The sequence below is a fragment of the Nelumbo lutea genome, chromosome 7, assembly GCF_056320005.1.
Source record: "Nelumbo lutea isolate HS-2025 chromosome 7, American lotus-T2T, whole genome shotgun sequence".
NCBI lineage: Eukaryota > Viridiplantae > Streptophyta > Magnoliopsida > Proteales > Nelumbonaceae > Nelumbo > Nelumbo lutea.
The window spans coordinates 55476979-55501755 of NC_142690.1; the positions used below are offsets into that span (position 1 = coordinate 55476979).

Below are 24777 nucleotides of genomic sequence, written 5' to 3' on the forward strand. Positions count from 1 at the left end.
CGTGGACACTTATGTTCCTACTTCTTCTAGGCAAGAACATTGTATAGGTGCCAAATGGGTCTTGAAAATTAAGAAAAAACCTGAGGTTCTGTTGAATGCTTCAAAGCGCATCTTATAGATACACATAAGAAGTGGGACTTGATTATAATGAAACATTTAGCGTAGTGAACCTACTTAGTTCTATCTCTTATCGTCTCTTTTGATTGGGAGTTTCATCAATTGGATGTGAATAATACCTTTCTTAATAGCATCATCTATGAGAAAGTTTACATGAAACAACCTATGGGTTTTGTAAACCTACCTCATCCTGACTATATTTGTAAGCTGAGTCGCTCCTCTATGAGCTTAAGCGGGCTCCACGGGCCTGGTTTACATGCCTCCGTGACCACTTACTGATTTTCTGAGTCCAAAGTGGACACCTTTCTCTTCTTTTTGCGGCGTGGTGCTAATCCCACTCTTATCTCTCAACCCTCCACGATGCTACCTCTGGTGAGGTTTTGACTGATCCAACACAGTTTCGTAGTGTTGTTGGGGCGTTGTAGTACATTACCCTCACCCGTACTAAGAACAAGATATGTCAATTCCTTAAGAATGCTACTTTGAACATTGGATTGCTGCCAAATGCATCTTTCGTTACTTAAAAGGTACAATTTCCCACAGTCTATCCTTCCAGCCCTCCTCTCACTTATTGGTGGCAATTTCAGATGCTGATTGGGCAAATTGTCTGGTAGACTGGGGTTAGCATAGTGAAATATTTTCCTATGAATAAATACATACAAATATGGAGATGTTCCCAATGCATGATTGTAAAGGACTGTTTGAAGATAAAATCCAAAGTCGGCCAATAGGCCTTTCCTCTCATTTCGGGCACTGAGGAGATGTAGCTTAGCAGAGAGTAGAGTATGTACGCTCCTCTTTACTGCTTACAGCAGATTTTAAATTTCCATTAGATCATTCCCTCCAGTTCACCCAAACTGGTTTCATTTCTGAGACATCCTACACAAGGACTTCCAGGGTCTAGTGTTACATTGGCTGATTTGCCTATTTGATCAGATTTCCTTGAGGCTTCAGTTAAGAAATCATGAGGTTAACCACTAGGAAAGTAGGAATTGAACTTAAACAATTAACATTAGGGCTGTCAAAGATAACCCAACCAAACTGACCCAAATATATCATCTCCAGACCATGGTTTGTATTGTTCTGATTATAATTGGGTTGGCTGTCAGATTTGATATCATCTCCAGACCATGGTTCAAAATCCACTGTTTAATCATTTTGATATTCTTATTCTTTTTTTTTTTTTGTCTGACAATTTGCAGATATGTTTGTTAAGATGAAATATTAACATTTGAATATATTAAACAGACCTAACTCTAAGTATTTGACGTATCGGTGACCCTAAAAGCTACAACACTGACTGATAATTGTGATACTTTGAACTGGCTGTGATTGGTTTTGGTTGTTCAATTAGTTAGCATATTACAAAAATACCCTCAGTTTAATACTTGTCTTTCTCATCATAACTTGTAATATTATCCTATTATCATGTCGAGATGTGTCAATTTGACACATTGTGGGTTTATTATCAAAATACAGGTTAAAAGTTGAGCTGTCAAATTTAATTTTATGGGTCGGACTTAATCGTCCTGACCACTAATTGAGTCAGCTATAACATGATTCGAGACACTCTAACAAGACCCGATCCATGGACACCAGATTAGATTGAGATGATGAAGTCTTTAAGATAAGTAGAGGACCCTAGAGTCTCTAGATAGGGCAGTAAATTCAGTCAGATCCAACCCAAACCCAATTACCCGAGCCTGAGAAAATAGAGGTGGGTTGGGTTCTTAGTGACATTGGCAGGATTTAGGGTCCATTTCATTTGCAGGAATAGGGGTCTGGAATCAGAATTGGAACGGTCCATTCTGATTTCAATTGTTTGGTTGGGCAGAACCGGAATCTCATTTTCATTCTTGGTGAATTTTCATTCCCCCATTTGAAGGAATGGCCATTCCCTCCCCTCCCCTGTGAATGAAAACCCATTCCAGTCAATTCTGATTTCAGTCTGAATCAAACAGGTGAGGGAAATGGACCATTCTGATTCTGATTGCGATTCCAACTGTGAACCAAACATATCCTAAGATTTTAGAGTTAAAGCTTAAAAGGAGTTGATATGGTGGCACGGATGTATACCCCCGCTATCACAAACTATGAAGTACACCCTCACTTAGGATGTGTTTGATTTAAAGAAAAAAGTAGGGAAAGGAAAAGAAAGGGAGGAAAATCTTTACAAACCTTGTATAGTTTTTTCTACGTTTCCCTTTTTTTTTCTACCTTTTCCTTCAAACCAAACATAGCCTTAGAGAGATGTTAGATGGACACCCCTGGCAAGTGCAATGAAGGTCACCAACCCACCAAATCCATGGGCCTTCTTGATCACCCATTGACCCCGTTCAGGTATGCATATTTTTTTCTTATTTTCTCTTCTTTTTATGCCTCCCTTTCTTCCTTGTCTCTTTCTTACCTAACCAATGTAGGGCTAGAAGCAGGAAAAGTCTTCACCAATTAACTTCTCATATGTCCTTCAAGCTGTGATTGGTTTGACAGAAAACGAGAGATAAATAGAAAATTGAGGGAAAGTTGAAAGAATTTTTGTAAAACTTCTGAACAACTTTTTCCCTCAATTTTCTGTTTCTCCATTATTTTTTATGTTATTTTCTATCAAACCAAATGTAGCCTCACAGATCACATTGAAACAGAGATATGGGCAAAACCAACTTTATTTAAATTTCAATTAAAGAAGAGTTGATTTGGAATTGCAAATTCAAAAATTGTATTATCTAACATGGGGAAGGGGAGGGGAATACCAAATCACCCCCCTTTACTATTACAAAGTTTCGTTAAAAAGCATTGGGCTAGAATTTAAATTTCTTTAGCTGGAGCAATAAATTATTGACCATTGTAAAATTTCAAGGTACAATAGACCTTTTCTCCACCATCCAAATGATGTTAAGTTACTCAATTGTATTTGAGCAATCTGGTCAAATGTAGGTCCTATATTGGGCGCATATTATAGACTGAAGCTAATTGAAATACAAAGTAGGTAATGGGACCCTTCAAAAAAAAAAAAAAAAAACTAGATCTAGGCCCACAAACTCCTCATATGGTGTACAAACTATAAATGAATCATGATCCATATTCAAGAGGTCACTCAGTGGATCTGGTTGACCCAAGGTTCAACTCTATACTGTATCAATATTTAATAGGTTTAGGTTGCTTAAATGACTTAAATTTAATAATGGGCCAGATGTGGTTTTGGGTGTGAGATCCGTTTGGATCCTGCATTCATGAAATATAGGTCCCGTTTGGTTTACAGGGATAAGGGTTTAGAATTAGAATAGGAATTGGAATGGGTTATTCTGATTCCAACCATCTGGTTGGATAGACTGTCTTGACTCCCTAACCACTAGACAGTGGTCCACCTTTTTTGTTTTTTTGGCATTAGACAAGTTACCCACTTGCCCACTACAAAGAAATAGATGAAGAATGGGGCCATAAATAACAGCCGTTGAAATCAATCAAGAGGGAGGAATCAGAGAATAGGAGAATAGAACCATTGGATTCCTGAGTCAACATACAACATGCAAAAGTGGGAGGGCAGAGGGTCTTGATTGTCAATAAAATACAAGAAAGCTTTATTCGTATGAAGAATGAAGATTGCACAACATGATAATCTCTGATAAAATAACAAGTTTTATCTTGAATGGTTTGATTTAATAGAACCGTGCTTTCTTCACCTGAGCTTAAAATCTAATAATCTAATTCAGAACATGGTCTTACAAAGAACCTAAAATCTACCTTTGTAGGAACCAGTTCAGGTTTTCAAAACCAAAACCTATCCTGTGCGGTCCTGAAGCCGGTTTTAGTCTTGACGGTTCCAAAGTCAATTTAGGGTCTACCTATTCTCCTAAAAAGTGAAACATGTCATTTAAAATATTAATATGTAACTTATCATTAATTAAAAAAACATAATTTAAAAATTATATTATCTTTATTAATTAAATTGAGTAATTTAATATGTAATTTATCATTAAAATATTAATATATGGTTAAAAATTGTCATTATAATTTAATTTTTACAAATATTACTTTTTATATTATTCATCGTATACATTCAAATATTAAAATGAACTTAATGATAAAATGAACCATACCAAAGCCAATCAAAATCGATTCAGGTAAGGTAAACTCCTAAACCCATCTGGAACCTGGATGAAAGTTAGTTCCAAGAGTTTATAACTAAGGTAAACTCAACCTGGATGAAAGTTAGTTCCAAGAATTTATACAATCGATTCAAAGTCGATTCCATTGAGATACATAAGAAATGTTAAGGCCTCAGAATGAGGTTTATGTCAATGCCACAAGTGTAGTAAGGTGTCTGCAGTCTGCCTCATCAATTTTCGTCTTAAACCAAGATATTATGTAATTAGTGAGGCATACTAAACACTCCACACTTTTTCTCTCAATTTTGTTTTTCACAGTAGAAAGCTCATTTGCCCCAATTTTGTTTCACAGTAGAAAGCTCAAAACCTAAACTTATCCAAACAAGGCCTAAGTTTGAAGGGTGTGTTTTACAGGAGTAGCTTATTCACATGAATGGGCTTAACAGAAGAGGTGTCATCCAATCAGATTTCTTACATCTTAGCCTAGAAAGTAGAAATCACTTCTTGGCAAAGAACTTCGCAACCTCATCAAGCAAAGTCAGGAAGGTTTTTCTGACATCTTAAATCCCAAGTTGTAGCAGTGGTTATATCAGCTTTTGATTGCTCAACCACTTGACTTGATGTGTTCAAGATTTGAAGCACAAAGGCCAAATCATGCAAGAACCCAGGGAGATGATAAAAATTGTTGGTTAATGAAAAAGAAAGGCAAAGCAGAGGTACAGCCAATTGAAGTCTCTACTCACTCGCCACTCAATGAGAAAAGGGCAAAGGTGACAAAACGATAGCAGTTGAGGTAAAATGGAAATACAGAAGAGAAATTGTTTTTCGGCAGCCCACTACTTTACGTGGGGAAGTTACTAAGAATGATATTAAAAAACTTCCTCTGGAGTACTTTGAGTAAGTGGGATTTGCCAAGGTCCATTCAGTGTGCAGCATCCTCTTCTTCACAGAACTTGGTATAGCGCTCTGAGTCCATCAAGGTGTTCACTTCACCAGCATCCTGGATCTCCACCTTTATGATCCACCCATTTTCATATGGGCTCGCATTAACCTGAATAAAGAAACGGATTTCAAAATTGTTGATATAAAACATCAATCTGTCCATGAGTACTGCCCCTTTGAATCCTTTTTTTTGGGTTAAATCAGGAAACATCAACCTGTCCTTAATATAATGACAAAATTACAGTCTAATGAGAACAATATTTTGCTTATTAAAGACTAGTCACAAGTTAACATTGCTCAGTTTAAAAGTAATACCAATGCAGTTGATATTTTAATGGTCTACATTCGTCACACTTGATACAGCTTGTTAGCATATCTTATATAATTTTCTAACAATATAACGAAGCCAGTGACCCTGATCTTCTATTAACATCACTCGAGCAAAACAGGGGCCTGTCTCTCAGATCTAACATGCAAAAGTTTTCTTTTTGAAGAACACAAAAAGGTTTTCTCAAATAAAGAAGAGGTCAAAAGGCTAATACGTAAATTATCAAACAGATAATGTAAAATTCATTAAATGGTCAACATAAAAGGCTTATGAAATTTTGAAAACGTGCCATCTTCAAGTAAAATTATGACAAAGAACCTGCTCAATGAGAGACCCAAGCTCAAAATCTGGGAGATCAATTTCGCTACATAATGAGGTATTTATCACAATATTATAATGCAATCTAATGGAACATTAGATAACTTACCAAACCTGGGGAACTGTTGAGCTCTTCGTTAACTTCTATTACTTTCCCTGAAACGGGAGAGTTAACATCACTAGTTGCCTTAACACTCTCAACTGCACCAAAACCATTTCCCTGTGTTACAGAGGCCCCCACTTCAGGCAATTCAACATATACAACATCGCCTAAATGGTCCTGAGCATGATCAGTTATTCCTACTGTAGCTGAAGTACCATCAACTTTGACCCATTCATGGGTGTCAGAATACTTCAGATCCTTCACAACTGCAGTGGTTGAAAAAAAAAGAAAAAGAACAGCCTTGATAAGAAGATCAGACAACCCCTCTTTAACAAAATATTGAATTAAGAGGAAAAACACTTGACATTATGGTACAGATGCTATATATGATATACTCACACAAATCCATCAATCTGCCCCATCAAATGAAGAGACAATATTGTCATTAGAGGATATCAGGTAGATTCAGAGATTATAAAATTATAACTCCCCTTCCAAAGAAGGGTAATGAGAAGATAAGCTTTGATTTAATATTTGGGATTTCTACTTTGAGCCACCATGACCGTCATCTCTAAAGCAAGAGAGTACAACATATATCTCCTGAAGTCCTGCTACATGTAACAAAAGGACAGCCCAGTGCACAAGGCTCCTGCCAATGCAGGGTCTGGGGAGGGACAGATTTACACGGCCTTACCTCTGCTCATACATGCGCAGCTAAATAGTGATGTCTATATGATGGGCATTAGGCTCCACTGCTCCACAAAATCACATGCCACCATACATTCTTCTACTTAAGTCACAACTACAATTTTTTTTAGCTTATTTTCTTAACCTTTTTGTGGCATATATCTAGATTGTGCTACTTTAATGCCTCTTAGACAGTAAACACAAGAAAATATACTCTTTTCGTTACTCTCTTTTCTTTCTTTTCAATATTACCACCATTAACAGAGGATAAATAAACAAAGTGACACATTAGAATCCCAAGTAAGAACTTAAGAAGTCATTCATTTTAGACATGAGATCCTAGATTAGTAATTAAAAATAACTTTCCTTTTTCTCCTGCCACAACGAGAACTGGTTTCGATTGAATCCAAACTATCCATCCAAATGATACAGCACTCTTGGACTTTCGAAATGTAGGGTTTCCTAAATCCTAATCCATAGCAATCCTATACACATAACTTATAGGAGTACTCACAGCTGGCAGGAACTGCAAGATTTAAATGAAGATTAAGGAGAAAAGGGGCTCTTTTTTCAATGTTTAAGTCTGAAAGAGGGTTTTTTACATACACTTGACAGGCCAAGAGGATTGAAGTGTATTTTATTGCATGTAAAATGGCTGTGGAAAACAAACAACTTCCAAAATGTGGGTACCAACTGTAAGAAATGGCATTTCTTCTAATTTTCTACGAGTCATTCTCTGGGAAGTGGTCGATCCCCCCGATTCATATGATCATTTCTGGCGACACTTGTACATTTCTCAACTGTTAGGTTTATTTTCTAAGTGAAACACCAGTAAAGTTAGAAATTTGATTCGTTTTTCCTATTTAATATCTTGTGCCAAGGAAATTATTTCTTACTCTTGTAAATGCTACATTTAAGAAAAATAATGTTTGAAGAGATACAAGTGAATAATTAACCATCGTATATGGGGAACCACTCGTTGGTAATCGAAATCACGGGAAACTAAGGCATGGAACCAGATAAACAACAGCTACAAAAGCGACCGAGGTCTGCTTGATATCTAAAATGTACCCATGAACTAAAGCAACCATGTGTGCACCAACTGAAGTTTCAGAATATCACCTGAGTTGAAGAAAATGAAGATAGAAGCAAGAAAATAGATAACTACAAAACTCTCTAAGCATAAAGCTCCATAGCTCTATGATCCAACCAACCCCACAAACCGTGTTGTTTGGTTATAAAGTAAATAGTTTATGATGCTGCAGCATTCAATTTCTCTTGATATTATTCACTGAACTGTATAAACTGATTGGCATATTAACCCTACTATGAACAGTTGTACAGGAGGAAGACCCTATTGAATACATACAAACAGACACCCAAAATAACCCTCATCAACAGAAACAACCGAAAACCTAAATTCAAAGTAATAATAATACTAATATCTCATATCTGCTCGGATCAACACGAAAATTTGAATTGCAGAAAATGCTAGAGCAAACTAAATTCAACCCATTTCAAAAAAGTAGATTTTTTGAAGAGAAAAGCATAGATCTAGCATTCTAACAAGTTCATAAAGGAGATCTAAATATGCACGCATGTCCTTTTCCCCGCTGCTCTTTACTCCTCCATTTGATCTTTCCAAAAGTAAGCATACAAGAGGCAAATCTTGGGAGACGAAAAGGGAAAGCAAAATAGGAATTCAGTTTACCAGAAGCAAAGCCTCTGTGACGTACAGAGACCCTGAGATAAGAAGCAGCCCTTGAAGCCCACAATCTCGACGCCATTAGAATCGAAAATTTGCTCTCTCCCTCTCTCTCTGTCTCTCTGGTCTCTACTGCTCTGCTTAATGAATAGAGTGGAGATCCCCTAATTTCCGGCTTATATTAGTCGAAAAAAAGAATAAAATCTGGCACGTGGAACAATGCCGACACGAGACGTGTTAGGTTTCATAGGACGATGGCGTGGGACCCAATAAATGGTTCCCACGTGGGAAATTAGAGCGGCGATTATCCTTCACCGTCCGATCTTAGGATCTGGATGAAAATTCGGACCATCAAAATCAACTGATCTGGAACTTCGAAGTACGAACCAAGGGTGGATCTTCCTGAGTGGACCCACAGAGTTGTTGATACTTGATACAGTCGAAGAGCCACGTTGCAGGAGAAAATTGTAGAGCTTGACACGAGGTGGCGACCCAGACTTCGGCGCTGTCGTAATCCATCAGAAAATAACCCATCAACCCGCTTTTGGAGAAAAGAAAAAAAAAACCCACCCACCAACCCACCAACCCAAAAGTTGGTGGGTTTGTTATGTTATGTTATTCATTTCCAGACTCAGGTCCCTCCTTGCCTTTGTCCTGGACCTCGTGTCTGACTGTCTGTCACGTGCACGCACGTGACTTCCACATGCGACAAATATTCTTACCGCCTTGTGATCTGTGAACTTGGGTAAGCATGCACAGAATATTTGTCGGGTAGCGGTTGTTTACGCTAGAAGACCCGATGTGAAGTCCGACCAAATGTACCTTTTCCCGATCGGGTCGGATCTTGCCAAGCCGAACCGATCCCAGCCGTTGTTTTGATTTCCCTTTTCATCCATAGTTGCATTTTGTTTTGATATATGAGACAGCCAGCCGAGACACCGCCTGGATTTTCTAGGTTCTACCGTTCTAAGTTCGGGGTTGTGGGCCTTGTGGCCCATGAGATAGACGTCAACGGGTTAGGTTTCGTATGGGTTTTTTCTTAATCCGAACCCAACCCGAATTCATACCAACTACAACTAGAACCTCATCAAACAAAATGAGATTACCCAACCTGACCCGTCCGCCATCCCCAATAGTGCCCTTATGCTCAGCTAATGCTATATTCTACAACTGGTTCTACAGTGCAGGGATGTCAGTGGTCGGGCCAAATGGTAAAACTCCCATCGACCCAACACCATAAGTTTCGGGTCGGGTCAGTTGCGATCGGGTTGATGGTGCTGAACAGACCAATTGATAACTACATCATTAAAATATTTGAAAATATAAGCTTGGGTGAGTATAGCCGGATGTTATATTATGGCAATGTTTCAAAAACCGACTCAGAAACAAAACCTTTTTGGCCATCAGACCAATCATTGATTGTCCGTTATAATTTAAAATAAAAAAAATAAAAATAGCCAATAATCCTTATTTGAGTTGAATGGGTCAACAGTTTGATCACCCGGATTAATAAGTCACCCACTTTAGATTAATGACGGTTTAAAAACCATGGTCTATATGATGGGTTGGGTTGGATTTAATGATCCCGTTTATATAACTAGATCAGGTTAGGTTTGGGTTGAGAATTTGAGATACCCAAACCTGATTAAGACCGATTCTACCATAATCTATTACAAAAAAAAAAAAAAAAAATCTATCATAATCTTGTAAGAGTTAAGGCTATGTTTGGTTGGAAGGAAAAAGTAGTCTTTCCCTTCCTTTCCCTACTTTTTCTTTCAAACCAAACATAACCTAAAGGCAAATTTACCACCTAACTCTCTTATAAGAGTTAAGGCTATGTTCGATTTGAAGGAAAAAGTAGCCTTTCCCTTCCTTTCCCTATTTTTTCCTTCAAACAAAACATAACCTAAAGGCAAGTTTACCACCTAACTCGACCCACTAATATCCTAGGAGCAGGTATCTCTTCACCAAACATGAAGATGGTGAAAGCTGAGAGATCCTTTTCTTTAATGCCTAAAATACCCTCAACTACTTACCTGTATTGGTCTAACGGTGATAATAGATGGGTTAACCCTAACAAATGATATCAGAGCCATTTTATGTAAGATCAGACCCAGTTTAGCCCATTAGACCTGAAATTTGGGCCATAGTAACAATACCCCATCCCCACTAACCTATCCAGAGAAGGCTCGTTTGTTGGGTTGCCCAGGACTCAATGGGTCGGGTCTAGTCAATAGAATCAAACCAATCAAATCAATTATGTCGGTTCCAGTTCTATAGTTTTTCTTCGGAGAAGTACGGACAGGCCCAATGCAGATTTCTGATTTTCACTGCATAGTTATAAACATTCTAAAGGTCGAAAACCCCCACTCTACACACCAATGCCTGCCCGTGAATTGGCATCAATTCCGAGTTGGCATCCACCCCAACTGTACTTTGAGCCTGCAAATTCTGACCTTAGGCTGATCGGTCATTCTCCCGTTTTTTTTACTCGATTAATAATTGGGTCAGGATCAGTTCTTATTCCAAATTGTGCCATGTAGGCATTACATCAGAGAAAACGGTGCTGAAAGCAACACCCTCTTGTTTGGTACTGTTTTTTCAGGAAAAAAAGCGTTGCTCCAGATCATATCTTAAAAATCAGAAAAGTATGGTCTGGAGCAACGCCAAATTTGATGTTTTCTTGGAAAATGGTGCATTACTGTCAACGATGCAATGACATGACATCAATGTAGCATCATCTTGGGTGTTATATAATAAGATAAATATTGAAAACATTGCTGCCAGCATTGGTACAAAAAAAAAAAAAAACTAGTGCTGTTTTATCAAAAAATGCCTATGTGGCAGCACCGGTTCCAAATAAAAAATAAGCTTATAACTCTACACGCCCAATACCATTTTTCTCAAAAAAACAATATACTGTTCCGAGCATCGATGCCAAACACCTATTATATAAGCACCTCCTTTTATTTGTAATTTTTGTCATATTTTATATTCATAAAGGTAAGTTTCATAGATTGTATATAAGATAATTTGGATTAAAATATTTCTTTTATCAATATATTTATATAAAGTTTTAAGTATAATTGGGTCAGACCTAATTGTCCTGATTAAAAAATATGGGATGGTTTTGGGTCTGTCATGTTGAACTGATTAATAATTGTTTCGTTCCAAATCAGATCCGACCCATTGACAGTTCTATCAAAGTTGAAGTATTTTAACCACATTGGGCTCAGATTTGGATTCGGACCCATTGCCAGTTGTTAAATATTTTGGCCTCATTAGCTTGTTAAACCAGTACCATTGAATTCCCCTACTCTAGTAGTTTAGTAGACAACTCTGTATAAGTGCACCGACAGGGTTATTTTTGTCAATGCAAGAGATTACACAAATGACTAAAACACCCCTGCACATTTATTGATTAGTGTCCTAGTGGGACCTAAAGTCTTGAATGGCATTAGGTGACTATGGGCTAGTGGAGCTGGAACCCTCTAGCCCTCTACTTAAGTGAGGTTAATATTTAAAATCCATGGGCCCACACAAGGGAATCCTCAAAATCAGACGTCAATGAAAAGATCATGTGGTTTTGGTACAGAAGGGCCCACATAAATCAGTGGTCCTAAGAATAGTTTTCCACATTGAGGGAATCTCCCAAGAGGGAATACCTTGTTTGGAAGTTCTCACTTCCTACGTAGACCACGGTACACTGAGAGTTGTCTTATAAAAGCTGGAGTAGCTTAACTGAATGATTTATTAATTTGTCTAGGCTGTCTGGTAATACACAAATGCATGGGAGTGCAAATGTAAAAAATGCAAATTCTTGTTAAATTTTATTTTGGATTTTACATTATTCTGTTTCACGTCTTAATTTACTTATTTGTACTGTTATTAAACAAAATAAGCTAAAATTTGAAATAAAAATAAATCAGAATTTATACTCAAATCATTTGCACTGCCATAATTTTGCATCAGTGCAAATTTATTTGCATTGCAACCAAACACAGTCTTAGCTGATTTTTGGTTCGAAAGAAAAGTTAAGGAAAATATTTAGCTATTAACTACCTCGCATTGGGAATATCTTCTATACATATGTGTGAATATCATGGGGAGACATTCCCAATGTGCGACTGGTTTCTCATGCTTTCACAGTGTGTGCAGAGCTTTTGCTTGCATAGAATCCCATCCCACTTGGGGATGTTCCACAGCATGATCAGTTTTGTTTTTGAAAACAAAATCAAGTGCCACATCAGTGAAAACAATATAATTTTGCTGATACGTAAGTTGTTTTTATTTTGAAAAATAAAACCAAATTCAGCCATTATCAGATGACCCATGGGTATGGCTGTAATTGGCTCAGATTTAAATTGGATTTAGCTGGACACATTTGGATTCAAATTTAATCCGAGTCCGACTTATTATGCCTAAAATAAAAAGAAAATTAAAAGGTTTTAAAAAATTATTTACTTTTTAATTTATGCATATACAATAAACTCATATAAACATAAATATTAGATTTATTAATTACAAATTTTATATAATTATATAGTGTCCATATAATAATAATAATATTATTATTATTATTATTATTATTATTATTATTTAACCGGAATCATATTATTGGATGCAGGTTTTATTATTATTATTATTATTATTATTATTATTATTATTATTATTATTATTATTATTTAACCGGAATCATATTACTGGATGCAAGTTTTAACATTCAAATCCACATGCTGAACTGGTATTGGGTATTGGAATTTCGAAGTCCATTCACAGCCTTACCTATTGAAATGGTGATCAACTCAACGTGAACCTTTTTGATTTCTTCCATTTACAAGCTCAAAATCCTTGTGATAAGAAAATCATGAACCATTCACATGATTCATATATATATATATATATATATATATATTTTTTTTTTTTGTATTTTATATTTATACTTCATTTGTTTATGATATCAAACATCGACTGGAACTGTGAGCTGGTGGTGTTTATGGTTTGACGCCTAACTTGGTTTTCGGAACATTGACTGAAAACTAGGAGTGCAACTTAGGCTGGCTTAGCCAGAACCAACCTGAGCCCAACATGAAAAGGTCAGGTTGGATTGGATTGGGTTGAAGTTTGGGTTAGGGTTAAAAAATATGAACCTAATTTAACTTTGGTTGGGTTAGGGTTGAGGCCTTTGCCAACAGGAACCTGACACGTCTTCATATTTATTTATATAAATATCATATAAATGTGGTTATGTATATGCAGCATTAATGAATACATGTGTTTGTATAAATGTATCAACTATTTTAAGTTTGAAGAAAAAGCTTTCTAGTATGATATGGTCAAGTATGGTAGTCCTAAGAAATAAGAACATTTTAGCAGAATGAATTGAATAAACAGGGCCAACCCCAGAATAATCCAACCTGAAACTTTTAGGGTGTTTGGTATGGCTTCCGATTATTTGATATATGGTACCATGTCATCGCCATGTGGGCATTTATCCCTTCATGCTATTACATATGCCTATTTATCTTATAAATGTTTGTCTTAGCTTACGTGCAAGCCAACCGTTGGGAGACTCTTCATTTTAACGTTTCCCTTAACACAAAGGTGTTTATTTACTGTTCTGCTTATGTGGTGCCTAATGGCATTTAGCTGTCAACAAATACTAGAAAAATGTTTATCAACCACTTTTTCTCAGTTTTGAAGACAAATCAAGTACAAACGTTTATTTAATAAACGGAAGCTATACCAAACATATACTTTATCTTTCTACACTTCTTGCTCTATTAATTGGCTTCATAAAAGCATATAGCCATGTACTGGTTACTGGATGCAGAAGGAAATGCATGGATAACATGAATTCATTTCTTTAGGTGCATATGCAGTGGGAGTTGCTTACGGATCAATGACATACCTGTTTCAGTATCATAAAGGAGAAATCAGGAATCTTCAAACAGGCAACACTGTCCTCATATCCTTGTGCATTGTTCTGATTACAGTGGTAACTTGTTCAATCTGATCCTCACTTGAACATGCTGAAAGGAGAACCTTGGCGGTTCCTCCATCTGGATAGCAACCGGAGTCAATCATTTCTTCAAAGATTTTTATGCATTTTGTGTATAGCTTCTTTCTAGAGTAGGCCCCCATCCTAGAAGTCCATGTCACAACATCAGGTTTTAAATTTTTGGAGGGAAGTGATTCGAACAGATCCTCCATTTTGTCCAAAAATCCTGCCCGGCCATATATATTGATAAGGATGTTATATGTGCTGATATCAGCTTCATATGGGCCGTCCTCCATTGCACTTAGAACTTCTTCCATTTTCTTGAATTGCCCCATCCTTCCGTAAGTGTTGAGCATACTGTTCAATACAAAGGTGTCTGGTCTTAGACCAGATTTATGCATCTGGTTCACAATTTCCTCACATTTTTCCACATTGCCAGTTTTTGAGTAGGCTGATAAGAGAAGCATGTGGGATTTCATTGTTGGAGTCATCCCCAGGCGCTTTAGTTCTTCAAATACGGCCTGCGCATCTAAAACAGAAAGGGAGTACTTAAGAGAGTGAAAAGTGGGTTGGAATGGGGGTAGTCAATGGGAGACAAGTTTTTATAATATGAGAAAAGATATTTTAGATGGTCTTCATAGTTTTAAAAGGTTTAAGCCTTGAGGCAATGCACATAAAAGTTGCCCCAAGGCTTAAGCCTCAGGCAAGGTCCAAAATATCATTATCATGAAGAGTATTTGAAAAGCAATTTTGAAAGATGTATCAGGATATGCTTAGGAACACATGGATAAAGTGGAAAATTGATGATACACATCGATAACACTAAATCAAGGCTTGAATGACAGGTAGAAGAATAAAAATATGTATGCATACCTTAGGTAACCAATATAAATGTCATAATGCAAGGTTCACATACATGACAAGGTTTTTGGACCTAGATATTTTCCATGAATAAAGGGGATGAGGAGGAACAGAGACCCCTTTTTAAACTCCAAGCTAATTAACTTACCACGTGGAAGATTCTTAGGTTGTTTAATTAAGCTCACCAAATGACTTGGGTAGCAAACCCATTCTCAATTAATATTATTATTGTCACTACTACAATTAGTAGTATTAATGTTGTACTAAATAATGGTTCTTAATACTAGTAATGAGAATCATTACAGAGTTATGAGTGGTGCATGTACAAGATCTACATGTTGCACCCCATATTTTGAAAAAAGTGGGACCCGCTGGCTGCTACTAAATAAATTACTAATAATGTTAGGCTGTGACATGACAACCTGAACAGCTTCACAATGATTTCCAATGCCAATATTAGCAACTATTGCTTGCTATTGTAGAAGGGCTATTATTGTATTTGTTGTTATTTTTATTTTGTTAGTTATTATTATTAGTAGTAGAAGAGTTCATGTTATAACTTGTTTAGTTTATTTTTAATTTAATTTTTGGTACAGCATCTGACAGAATGGAGTCTAAGTGTACTGTACATTTAAGTTGGTTGGTTAGCTTCTCACAAAAGTTAGTCAACTGGATATGTGCCACATTGTGTGAAAAGATGTGGTTGTAAGGCTTGAAACGCTTTAACAGTAGGGCATTCTGTACTTTAGATACTATTCCATGCATAGAATTGTTTTGCAATGTGGTGCTTGAAGGGCTTTAAAGAAGCATTTTTGGTTTGTAAGCATAAACTGATTTATGGTTGGAAGGATTAATCCTGTATGCTATAAATACTTGATTCTTTGTTGTAAGCAAAAACTAATTTATCCAAATTTACCTTCATGAAGACCAGCTCTCCCATATGCATCTACCATAATGTTATATGAAGCTCTATCAGGTTCACATCCCATGTGCTGCATGAGAGAGAATATCTCAGCCGCTCCGTATGGGAAACCTGCACGGCTGTTTGATGGGGGAAAAGTTAGGAGCTTAACTAGACATGCTATTTGGAAAGAATCTTCATTGGTATGAAAGCATTGAATGAATGCTATTAACCTGTAAGCTTCCATGAGGGCATTATAAGTATACACATCAGGCTCATGTCCAACTTCTTGCAACTCCTCAAATACTTCTTCTGCTTTCTCACATAGTCCTTCCCTTGCAAATGCATTTATGAGAGCAGTGTATGTGCAAATATTAGGCTTGCACTTTTGATTCTTCATTTCATGGAAAATTTTTAGGGCCATATGAGATTTACTTGCCTGAATAACAATATGAAATCTAATTCTCAGCTAGGCAGGAAATAAACTGGAAGAAAAGAAAACATGGTATAATAAAACAAAGGAAACACCCCCACCTTTCCATATAAGTTAATCAACATTGTGTATGTTTCTGTGGATGGCTGGCAGTTCTCTCTTTTCATCCTCTCAAAAATATCAAGTGCCTTTTGAGTGTTTCTTCCCTTCATTAATCCATCAATATAAGCATTGTATACAACAACACCTGAGTAAAATAAAGGTTCTAATTGGGTAAATTCAAGATCGGCCAATGTTATATTGATGTTAAGTTTCATAGTTATAAGAAATGGATCATAATCATAATACATGCATGGGTTCATCATTCATTAAGTAGGGAGAATGGTGAGGCATTGCTGGTGCATGAAACAAAATACCATATTTGTATTTGTTTTCATTTTAAAAAATGATCAGTAAGAATTTAATCCATGTAACATTTACAAAGGTAAAAAAGGCATTTGCATTTTTCCTTGTACTTCAACAGAAAAACAAAACAGCTTTTGAGTTGAATGAATACACTTATCTGGGAAAACCAGTTTATCAAAACCACTACATTAGGAGAATAAACTTATCTGGGAACCCTTGATTATGAATGAAATCCACTTTATCAAAGTTATAATTAATTGAAATTTGTGTTCCAGTTGGATCAAGATCAAGAAATTACAAATATAGTAGTAGCATACTTGGAGGAACACCATATTTTCGCATTTCAACAAAGATAGCCTCAGCCTTCTCTATAAACCCACATATGCTGTAGGCCCGAATAAGAAGAGCATAAGTATCCTCCGTAGGAACACATCGGGCTTGTAATAGTCCTAAGTAAGCAGATTCTGCCTTCTTATATTGGGATTTCTGCCCATAAGCATCTATGAGTAAATTGTAGCACATGACATCAGGCTGGAAGGAGCTTCTATGCAAAATCCACTCGCATACCTGGAACATTCATGATGTACCATTTATTTAGATACTCCAAGAAATAATATCAGATCACTTCTCAAAGATAAAATTGAATGAGACAATCTTTGTGGATCAACAGAAGGGCAAGACTTGGTTCTTCCTAGATTATATTTTCTTGCATTGTTGTTTACTAGATGAAAGTTTCTTGGTTATTTACATCTAAGTCAAGAATTGGGTGACTTTGGCCAGTGGATAGTTGTTGTCTATGATGACCTGATACACATACCAACATGGAAACGAATATGATAAAGATGGATACAACTCTCCATTGCCCAAAATTCTGGAAAGGAAATGGGTTTTGATGCTCTCTATATCATGCTTTTATGTCTAGTTTTAAAGCTGTCATTCTTGAGAGCAATGTCTAGCCAAATCTGTTTAAATTTCTAACATATACAGGTATTTTTTATAGTATAATCTGTAAAAAAAATTTTAGCTACTTCAAAAGTGTTAATGCTGTAGAGTACATCTAAAGTTTCCAGCAAGTACTCAGTGTCTAATACCAATACACTAAACATGTACGGGCATGCAGGTAATAAAGGTTATGGCTCATCAGTGGTAGACCTGTCAAATTGAATGCATCAATGAGATACAAAAGATGTTGAATGGAGTTCAAAATATATCTCATAAACGAACAATCAACCTTGCTGGATGATAACCGTCTGACCTGTAGAAATTTTCTAGATGTTTGCCATACTTTGACTGTAAAAAAAAAAAAATCTGATCACTGGGGTTACAGAAACATAACCCACAATAGTTCTCCCTATTGCATTAGAACCATATGCATGGATATGCCTTTGCTACACCACATTTGACGAGAACCTTACACTTTGATTTAGTATGTAGAGATTCATATCCTCATGCTTCTTTTACATGCCGGCAATGTCCTCAAAAAACAAACAGTATCTAGGAAATCATACTTAGTGGCAGGTTTGTGCTACATAGGAAATTCTACATATATGGAAGTAGATTTTTTTTCTTACCAACACAATAGGATCCCATTGTTTACTGAGGCGAAGTTGAACGACTATGTTAATGAGATCATCCCATGTGGAGTGAGTAGGAGGAAGAATATCCAGAGAACCCCAGACTGTGTTAGCATCAGTTTCCTTCTGTATGCAGTCCAGAAGCTGCTGAGCAGTGGGGCTCATCACAGGGAAAACACCATCTATAAATCCAGAGCCATACTTCCATCCTCGCCCCCTTAAAGAACCACCTATATAGGAATAGAATCAATAGATATTCAAGTTGTAAAATGGATCACTGAACGGATTGGAATGGTGGAGCAGGATTCATATAGTTGAATAAGTACTTACCCTTTTTCCTTGAAAGCGTTTTGGGATTAATGCTTCTCCATACCCCATGCTTATCAAGAAAAAGATTGTCATGCTTGTGTTTCTCAACAGTTTGAACTTGAGGCTTCTTGGAACTCCATCTAAAATTACTCTTACAATCAAAAAGGGCAAGCCTGAATCTCGATTCTAAAAAGGGATGACTGGATGTGCATTCAATCATCAACCTTCAATAACAAAAAATAAAAAATTAATTACATAGATCCCTTTGTTTCTTGAAACTCCAAAACTTAAGGTCCATTGCTCCCCAACACAAGATAAAAATTATTTGTTGTTTTACCAAGTGAAGAGTAAATGAATATATCATACCTTCCGCTAGCTTTTAATAATTTATAAAAAAGGTTCCGATACACTAATTCTACTAGACTATAAAGTATAAAAACATTCAACTACACTCAACTAATGTAAGTTTCACCCATGCTTGGAACAATGGTAAAATCTCCAGCTAGCAAGCATGAGAATGCAAGTTCAAATCTGACAACAGCCACTTCATGCAAGATAATGCTGAAAGTTAGGTCTGTATCCAGTCCACCCCTCCCAAGGCCCGGATATCTGGGACCAACATTGAGTAAGTAATGCCATTTTATGAATAAATTTCAAATTCTATGATGTTCTTTTTCGCACGCCTTTCTGTCTTATTTTCTGGATCATAAATTAACAGAGGTAAATATACAGATGGGCAGAAAATCACCAAAATTATCTGCAGCATCATCCTTTTTAAGCTGAGAAGTTAATTTCCTAGTGAGTTTAAATGCAATGTACGATAAGAATATCTTCACTAACCTTCCACAATCTGAGAGATAATTCATCCACACTATGTGAAATAAAATTTGAAGATGTCCCAATCTTTGGTTAAATTATTAGTTAATCTTAGAAACAACATGCTGAAACAGTTGGAAGGCCAGCTATGTTGTATGGATCAGAATGTTGGGCAGTCAAGAAACATGTCCAAAAAATGAGTATAGAGAATATGTATTTGCTGAGGAAAAACTAGAAAGGATAGGGTCAGAAATGAAGTCATTTGAAAGAACCTAGGAGTAGGTCTAATAGGTGATAAAATGAGAGAAAGTAGACTAAGATGGTTTGGTCACGTGCATGGAGGACCACCAACAGCACCTGTAAGAAGAATTGATTTGTTGCAAGTTGAAGGGACTAGAAGGACTAGGGGTAGATAAAAAAGGACATGAGTTGAAGTGTAAAGATAATTTCAGTGCCTGTAATTAAACAATTGATATGACATTAAACAGAATGGAATTGTGAAACAGGATTCATGTTACCGACCCCATATAGTTGGGATAAACGCTTGGATGATGATGATTAGTTAAGCTTAGAAGCCTCAATTTAAGCTGAAGTAACAATGACATTAAAGAATGAAGCAATACATTGTTCAAACAATAACAACTGAAAAGGAATTTTTGACGAAGAAGGTCTTGTATTATGAAGGATGAGGATACAACACCTACAAAGGGAGGTTGCTGAAGTAGAGTACCCCCCACCTGCACACAAGGTTCAAAGTATCGATACGATATGCCCCGTATCGTATTGTATCTTTTGAAAAATATATGTTTCCAGGTGTTTCGGACCCCAACTTTTTTTAATAATAAAAAACATCTTATAAGCTTCCCAAAAAACCAAACTTCGAAAAAAAACTAAAAAAAAGTGTGTATCGGCCATTTCTAAGTACCGATATGATACGGCTGAAATGTGTATATCGTATCGATACTTTGAACCTTGCCTGCACAAGACCTGCTTGGCTGCATTAGAAAGGTGTTGGGGCCCTGGCTCCAACTGGGGGTCTGGGCCTGGGGAAGGAGCTCCTGGCCCAGACACTACGAAATTTGTCCATACAATGTCCAAACAGGTGTATTTTGGTTAATTATGTAAGGATTATGGCATCAGCAGTAATAGACTCTAGCTCAATAGTATAAATACTAGCTTTCTGCTGGGGATGTAACAATTGACTTAAAATAGTTGAGTTTCACAGGGATCCTCTGTGGATGTAGGCTCGATATGCCAAACCACCTAAATCTGTGTGTTCTCACTTTGATTTCTTTGTTATTTTCTGCTATTATTTGTGCTCTTCACAAAAATCTTAGAACATGAAATTAGAAGAAATAAGGATTTGACCTACTTCATGAAGACACCACTAAAACGAGGTGTTTCAGGACTCCTTAATCTAAAACAAACACAATCTGGAAAAAAGAGTCATAATAACCAAAAATAAAAAAGAAAAGTTGTCTTCAGGACCCTTTATATCCTTATTTAAACTTGTACCGTTAAGTATCTTGACAACCTAACAACTAGAATGATAGATATCAGCAAGATCATTAACTTTATAATAAGAACTGAAAAAGTAGGTTAACATATTGCATAGACACAGACAAGAGTCTGAATCAGATGTATGTTTTGAAGTCCGACTTGGCAAGATAAAATCACAGACTATGGGTTTAGTCCAATAATCAGTTTTTACCTTTCTCTCATAGACTTACTTTTGGAATTTGCTAACTTTTAGGTTAATAACTAATAAAACAAATTAGATGGAATCCTCCAATACATCCAGGTACTCACATTCAGGGTTAATGGGTCGGTCACAAGCTTTTCTAGGCAGAGCTACCCGAAGTTTGTTTAATAAGAGATAGTGCAGGTAGAATTGTGTAAAGTAAACCAATTGCGGTTGGATAAATGTAAATACCAGGTAGCAAGAGAAGGAAAGCAATGGCAAATGAAAGGCAACCTTGTTCAGGTGTGGCAATTAAACAACTACCTTGGATGCTACGGACGCTCATATGAAGGGAGGTTTTGTCCTGAAGCTAAAGTCTCCCACATGTAACCAGAAGCAAACATGCAAGTTATGGGGAGAACGAAGGAACTATAATGATTCTCTAGTATACAAGCAAGAATGCTAAAACAAAGCAACATCTTCGAATTTCTATGAAATTTAAAAGACATCCCATACATTATGGTAAATCCAGAACGCTAATGAACCAAAGAACAGAGTAAATGCAGCTTAAAGCACTGGACTAAGAAGAAAAAAAGAAAAGAAGAGTCAGATTGGAACAGATAAGAGGAGAGAGAAAGAAAATGAAGTTCCACTCACATGGACATGTAGGTCGAGGAGGAATTCCTGCTAATCTATGCAATTCATACTGGATATATGCGGTTTTTTCTCTAGTGAATATATTAGAAGAGAAGGATGGATGTGGGCTACTGGGACTAGTTTCGGCCATGTCTTTGGAGATAACAGCACGAGAGTGAGGACAACTGAAAGAGAGGGCGTTAAAAGATCTAGTCACGTAGGGACAAATAACTCACATTTCTCTTTCTAGTGCGGAGCGCCGAGCCCAATCCGGGTTAGATCGGGTTGAGGTCAATCCAAATCCAATCCGGGTTGTTGAACCCCTAGCCCAACCTTGAAACTTCTGGTTGGGTTCAGGTTGGGCTCGAGTTGGATGTATAGATATATACATGGATACATATACATGTATAAATAAATAAATAAATATATAAAATAATTGCAGCAAAAAAATAATAAATATATAGATATATACATTTATGGATGCATAGTAGTGCACACACACATACATGCATGCATGAATAGTTAAAACACATATACATAAGTACTTATGCATAAATATATTTATATAGTACTAGTAATTATTATTATTATAATAATATCATAGATGTGTCTACTTTTTGTTTTTATTTCTTCTACAATCTTTTATATATCCATCCAATGTCAAAATTTTATTATTTAATCACGATCCTTATTTTTGTATAATATGATGAATATATAATATCAAGGGTGTATCTTAATTTTTCTATAAGTTTTTTTTTGGTTTTTTCTTCTATATTTTTTAGTATTCCTATCTATTTTTATTTGTTTATTATTTAATTGGTACATCATGGGTTAACCTACACTATTGAATTCTTGAAGTACTATTTCCCAAATAAAAAGACAATTTTAAATTTTGTATTCTATTTACACCATCGATAAAAATAATTATTATTTATCACACTTATTTTCTTTAATATGATGGCTATATAATATTAGAGACGTTCCAATTTTTCTACTAAAAGTTTCTATTTTGTACTTCTATATGTTTTAAATTTTACTATTCAATTATAACAAAATGGTTTGACCCATTTGGTTTTAAATTTTGTATTTCATTACATCAATAATAAAAATAATTTTTGCTTATCACACTTACCTTTTGTATTTCATTACACCATTAATAAAAATAATTTGTTTAATAAAAATAAAATTTGTATTTCATAACATGGGTTGTTATTCAATTATAACAATAAGGCATATTTAAGTAGTTTAAGAAACAACAGGGTATATTTAAGTAGTTTTGACTTTTGCAAAACCACAATATATATTTAAAGTTGTAGGCATTGTGGAAGGGATGGTCTAGGTCTGAGAGTGAGAAGCAAAAGGGATTGATATAGGAAGGAGAGTGACAAGGGTTTGGTGAGTAGAGTTGATATTCTCAGAGAACAAAGTGCTCTCCAAGAACAACAAAATGAAGAAGATTCGATCCCCTCCGTCGTTACAAGTCTTGCTATTTATAGATGAAGGAGGGACTCTAGTCTGAGCCAAAATTCTAGAGTATTCATTTGGTATTTGTTGGATCAAGTTCTTAAGTTGATCCAAAGATGTTGATATGCAACAGCCTACAGAATGAGCTTCATTTGCTATTATGTTGGTCTACCCCTCCTATATAAGGCTGAATTTGGAAGAGTACAAATGCAAATATGTAGAGTGCAAAACCTTATATTTTGTATGTATTTACTTTAGGGATAGTGATATTTAGCTCTCTCAACTTTCGTCCATGATATATACCTACTTGAACTTTCAGATTCCAATACTTTGTCCCCTCCATGTGAAAAGGGCAAATTAAAGATTACCACCCTATACTGTGGAGGTGATAACACTTATGTTGCATTTGACATTCCTTATTTTAAGGACTTATCTCCATTTTGCAATAAAAAGGAGATAAGTCCTTAAAATAAGAAATGCCAAATGCAGCCTTAGCCCTCTTAACTTTCATTTGCAACAAATACCCACCCTAAACTTTCAAATTACAATACTTTGCCCCGTTGTTATGATCAATTAACTTATTAAAAGATTCTCATGTGAGTTCTAAACTTTGCCTCTATCATTAGAAAGGGTAATTTAAAGATTGCCATGTTCTAAACTTTGCTCCTTTCATTTGCAATAAATATCAACCTTAATCTTTCAAATTTCAACACTTTGCCCTCTGTTGTTAGAATTTCATTAGGTAACTTTAGAAAAGATTCTCACATGATTTCATGTGTGTGTTTAAATATTTCTAAAACCCTAAACTTTCTTTTTGTCATTTTATAAAACCATTTTGCAAAAAGATGATAAAATAGAACAAAAATGGCAAATAAAAGAATAAGGAAATATAATAATAAATGAAGAAATAGAAGAACACACAACAAAAAAAATAGAAAAACAGAAAATCATAGAAAACATCGCAAAAGAAGGAGAGTAAAATCCAAAAAAAAAAAAAACAAAAATTTGCAAAAAATGAGACTATTTTGCAAAAAAGTGATAAAATACAACAAAAATGGAAAATAAAAGAAAATTATAAATTCTAGATACTATAGAGAATACAAAAATAAATGAAGAAATAGAAGAATACAGAAAAAAAAAAAAAACAGAAAACCATAGAAAACATAACAAAGAAGGAGAAGATAACGAAAAAAAAAACTAAAAATTGCAAAAGAGAAAAAGACAAAAGACTAAAAATACAATAAGGGATGTCATGCTTTAATGTGTTTATTTTCATTATTTTGACATTTTCTTCTCTCAATCCATTGAACTTCAATTGAGCATTTTAGTAATACCTTTACCATCAAACATGTTAGCTAAATAGGGTCAAAGTGTTGAAATTTGTTAAAAA

At 35.7% G+C, this 24777-nt stretch overlaps 2 protein-coding genes across 2 annotated transcripts; both read right to left on the minus strand.

Moving 5' to 3' along the window:
* Window positions 1-4896: 4896 nt before the first annotated feature.
* On the minus strand, window positions 4897-8519 carry LOC148846474 (Single hybrid motif superfamily protein). The gene is made up of 3 exons (XM_088953321.1): window positions 8313-8519; window positions 5921-6180; window positions 4897-5274 (listed from the first exon to the last, which is right to left on the minus strand). Exons 1-3 carry the CDS (start codon window positions 8386-8388, stop codon window positions 5146-5148), a joined length of 465 nt encoding a protein of 154 aa, XP_088809447.1. The 5' UTR covers window positions 8389-8519; the 3' UTR covers window positions 4897-5145.
* A 5704-nt stretch (window positions 8520-14223) lies between these two features.
* Window positions 14224-22144, minus strand: LOC148846475 (Tetratricopeptide repeat (TPR)-like superfamily protein). The gene is made up of 8 exons (XM_088953320.1): window positions 21945-22144; window positions 18812-19014; window positions 18479-18711; window positions 17225-17474; window positions 16604-16749; window positions 16303-16508; window positions 16085-16209; window positions 14224-14836 (listed from the first exon to the last, which is right to left on the minus strand). The coding sequence occupies exons 1-8, from the start codon at window positions 21950-21952 to the stop codon at window positions 14253-14255; spliced, it is 1755 nt and encodes a 584-aa protein (XP_088809446.1). The 5' UTR covers window positions 21953-22144; the 3' UTR covers window positions 14224-14252.
* Window positions 22145-24777: the final 2633 nt, after the last annotated feature.

Excerpts from the sequence above, each read along its gene's own strand:
- LOC148846474 (XM_088953321.1), bottom strand. The coding sequence starts at position 8,388 with ATGGCGTCGAGATTGTGGGCTTCAAGGGCTGCTTCTTATCTCAGGGTC. Across the intron at positions 6,181-8,312 it reads TCACAGAGGCTTTGCTTCTG|TTGTGAAGGATCTGAAGTAT; the intron begins GTAAACTGAATT and ends CAACCACTGCAG. Across the intron at positions 5,275-5,920 it reads TCAACAGTTCCCCAGGTTTG|GTTAATGCGAGCCCATATGA; the intron begins GTAAGTTATCTA and ends TTCTTTATTCAG.
- LOC148846475 (XM_088953320.1), bottom strand. Across the intron at positions 16,750-17,224 it reads AAAATATGGTGTTCCTCCAA|GTGTTGTTGTATACAATGCT; the intron begins GTATGCTACTAC and ends TATTTTACTCAG. Across the intron at positions 16,509-16,603 it reads TGATTAACTTATATGGAAAG|GCAAGTAAATCTCATATGGC; the intron begins GTGGGGGTGTTT and ends ATTGTTATTCAG.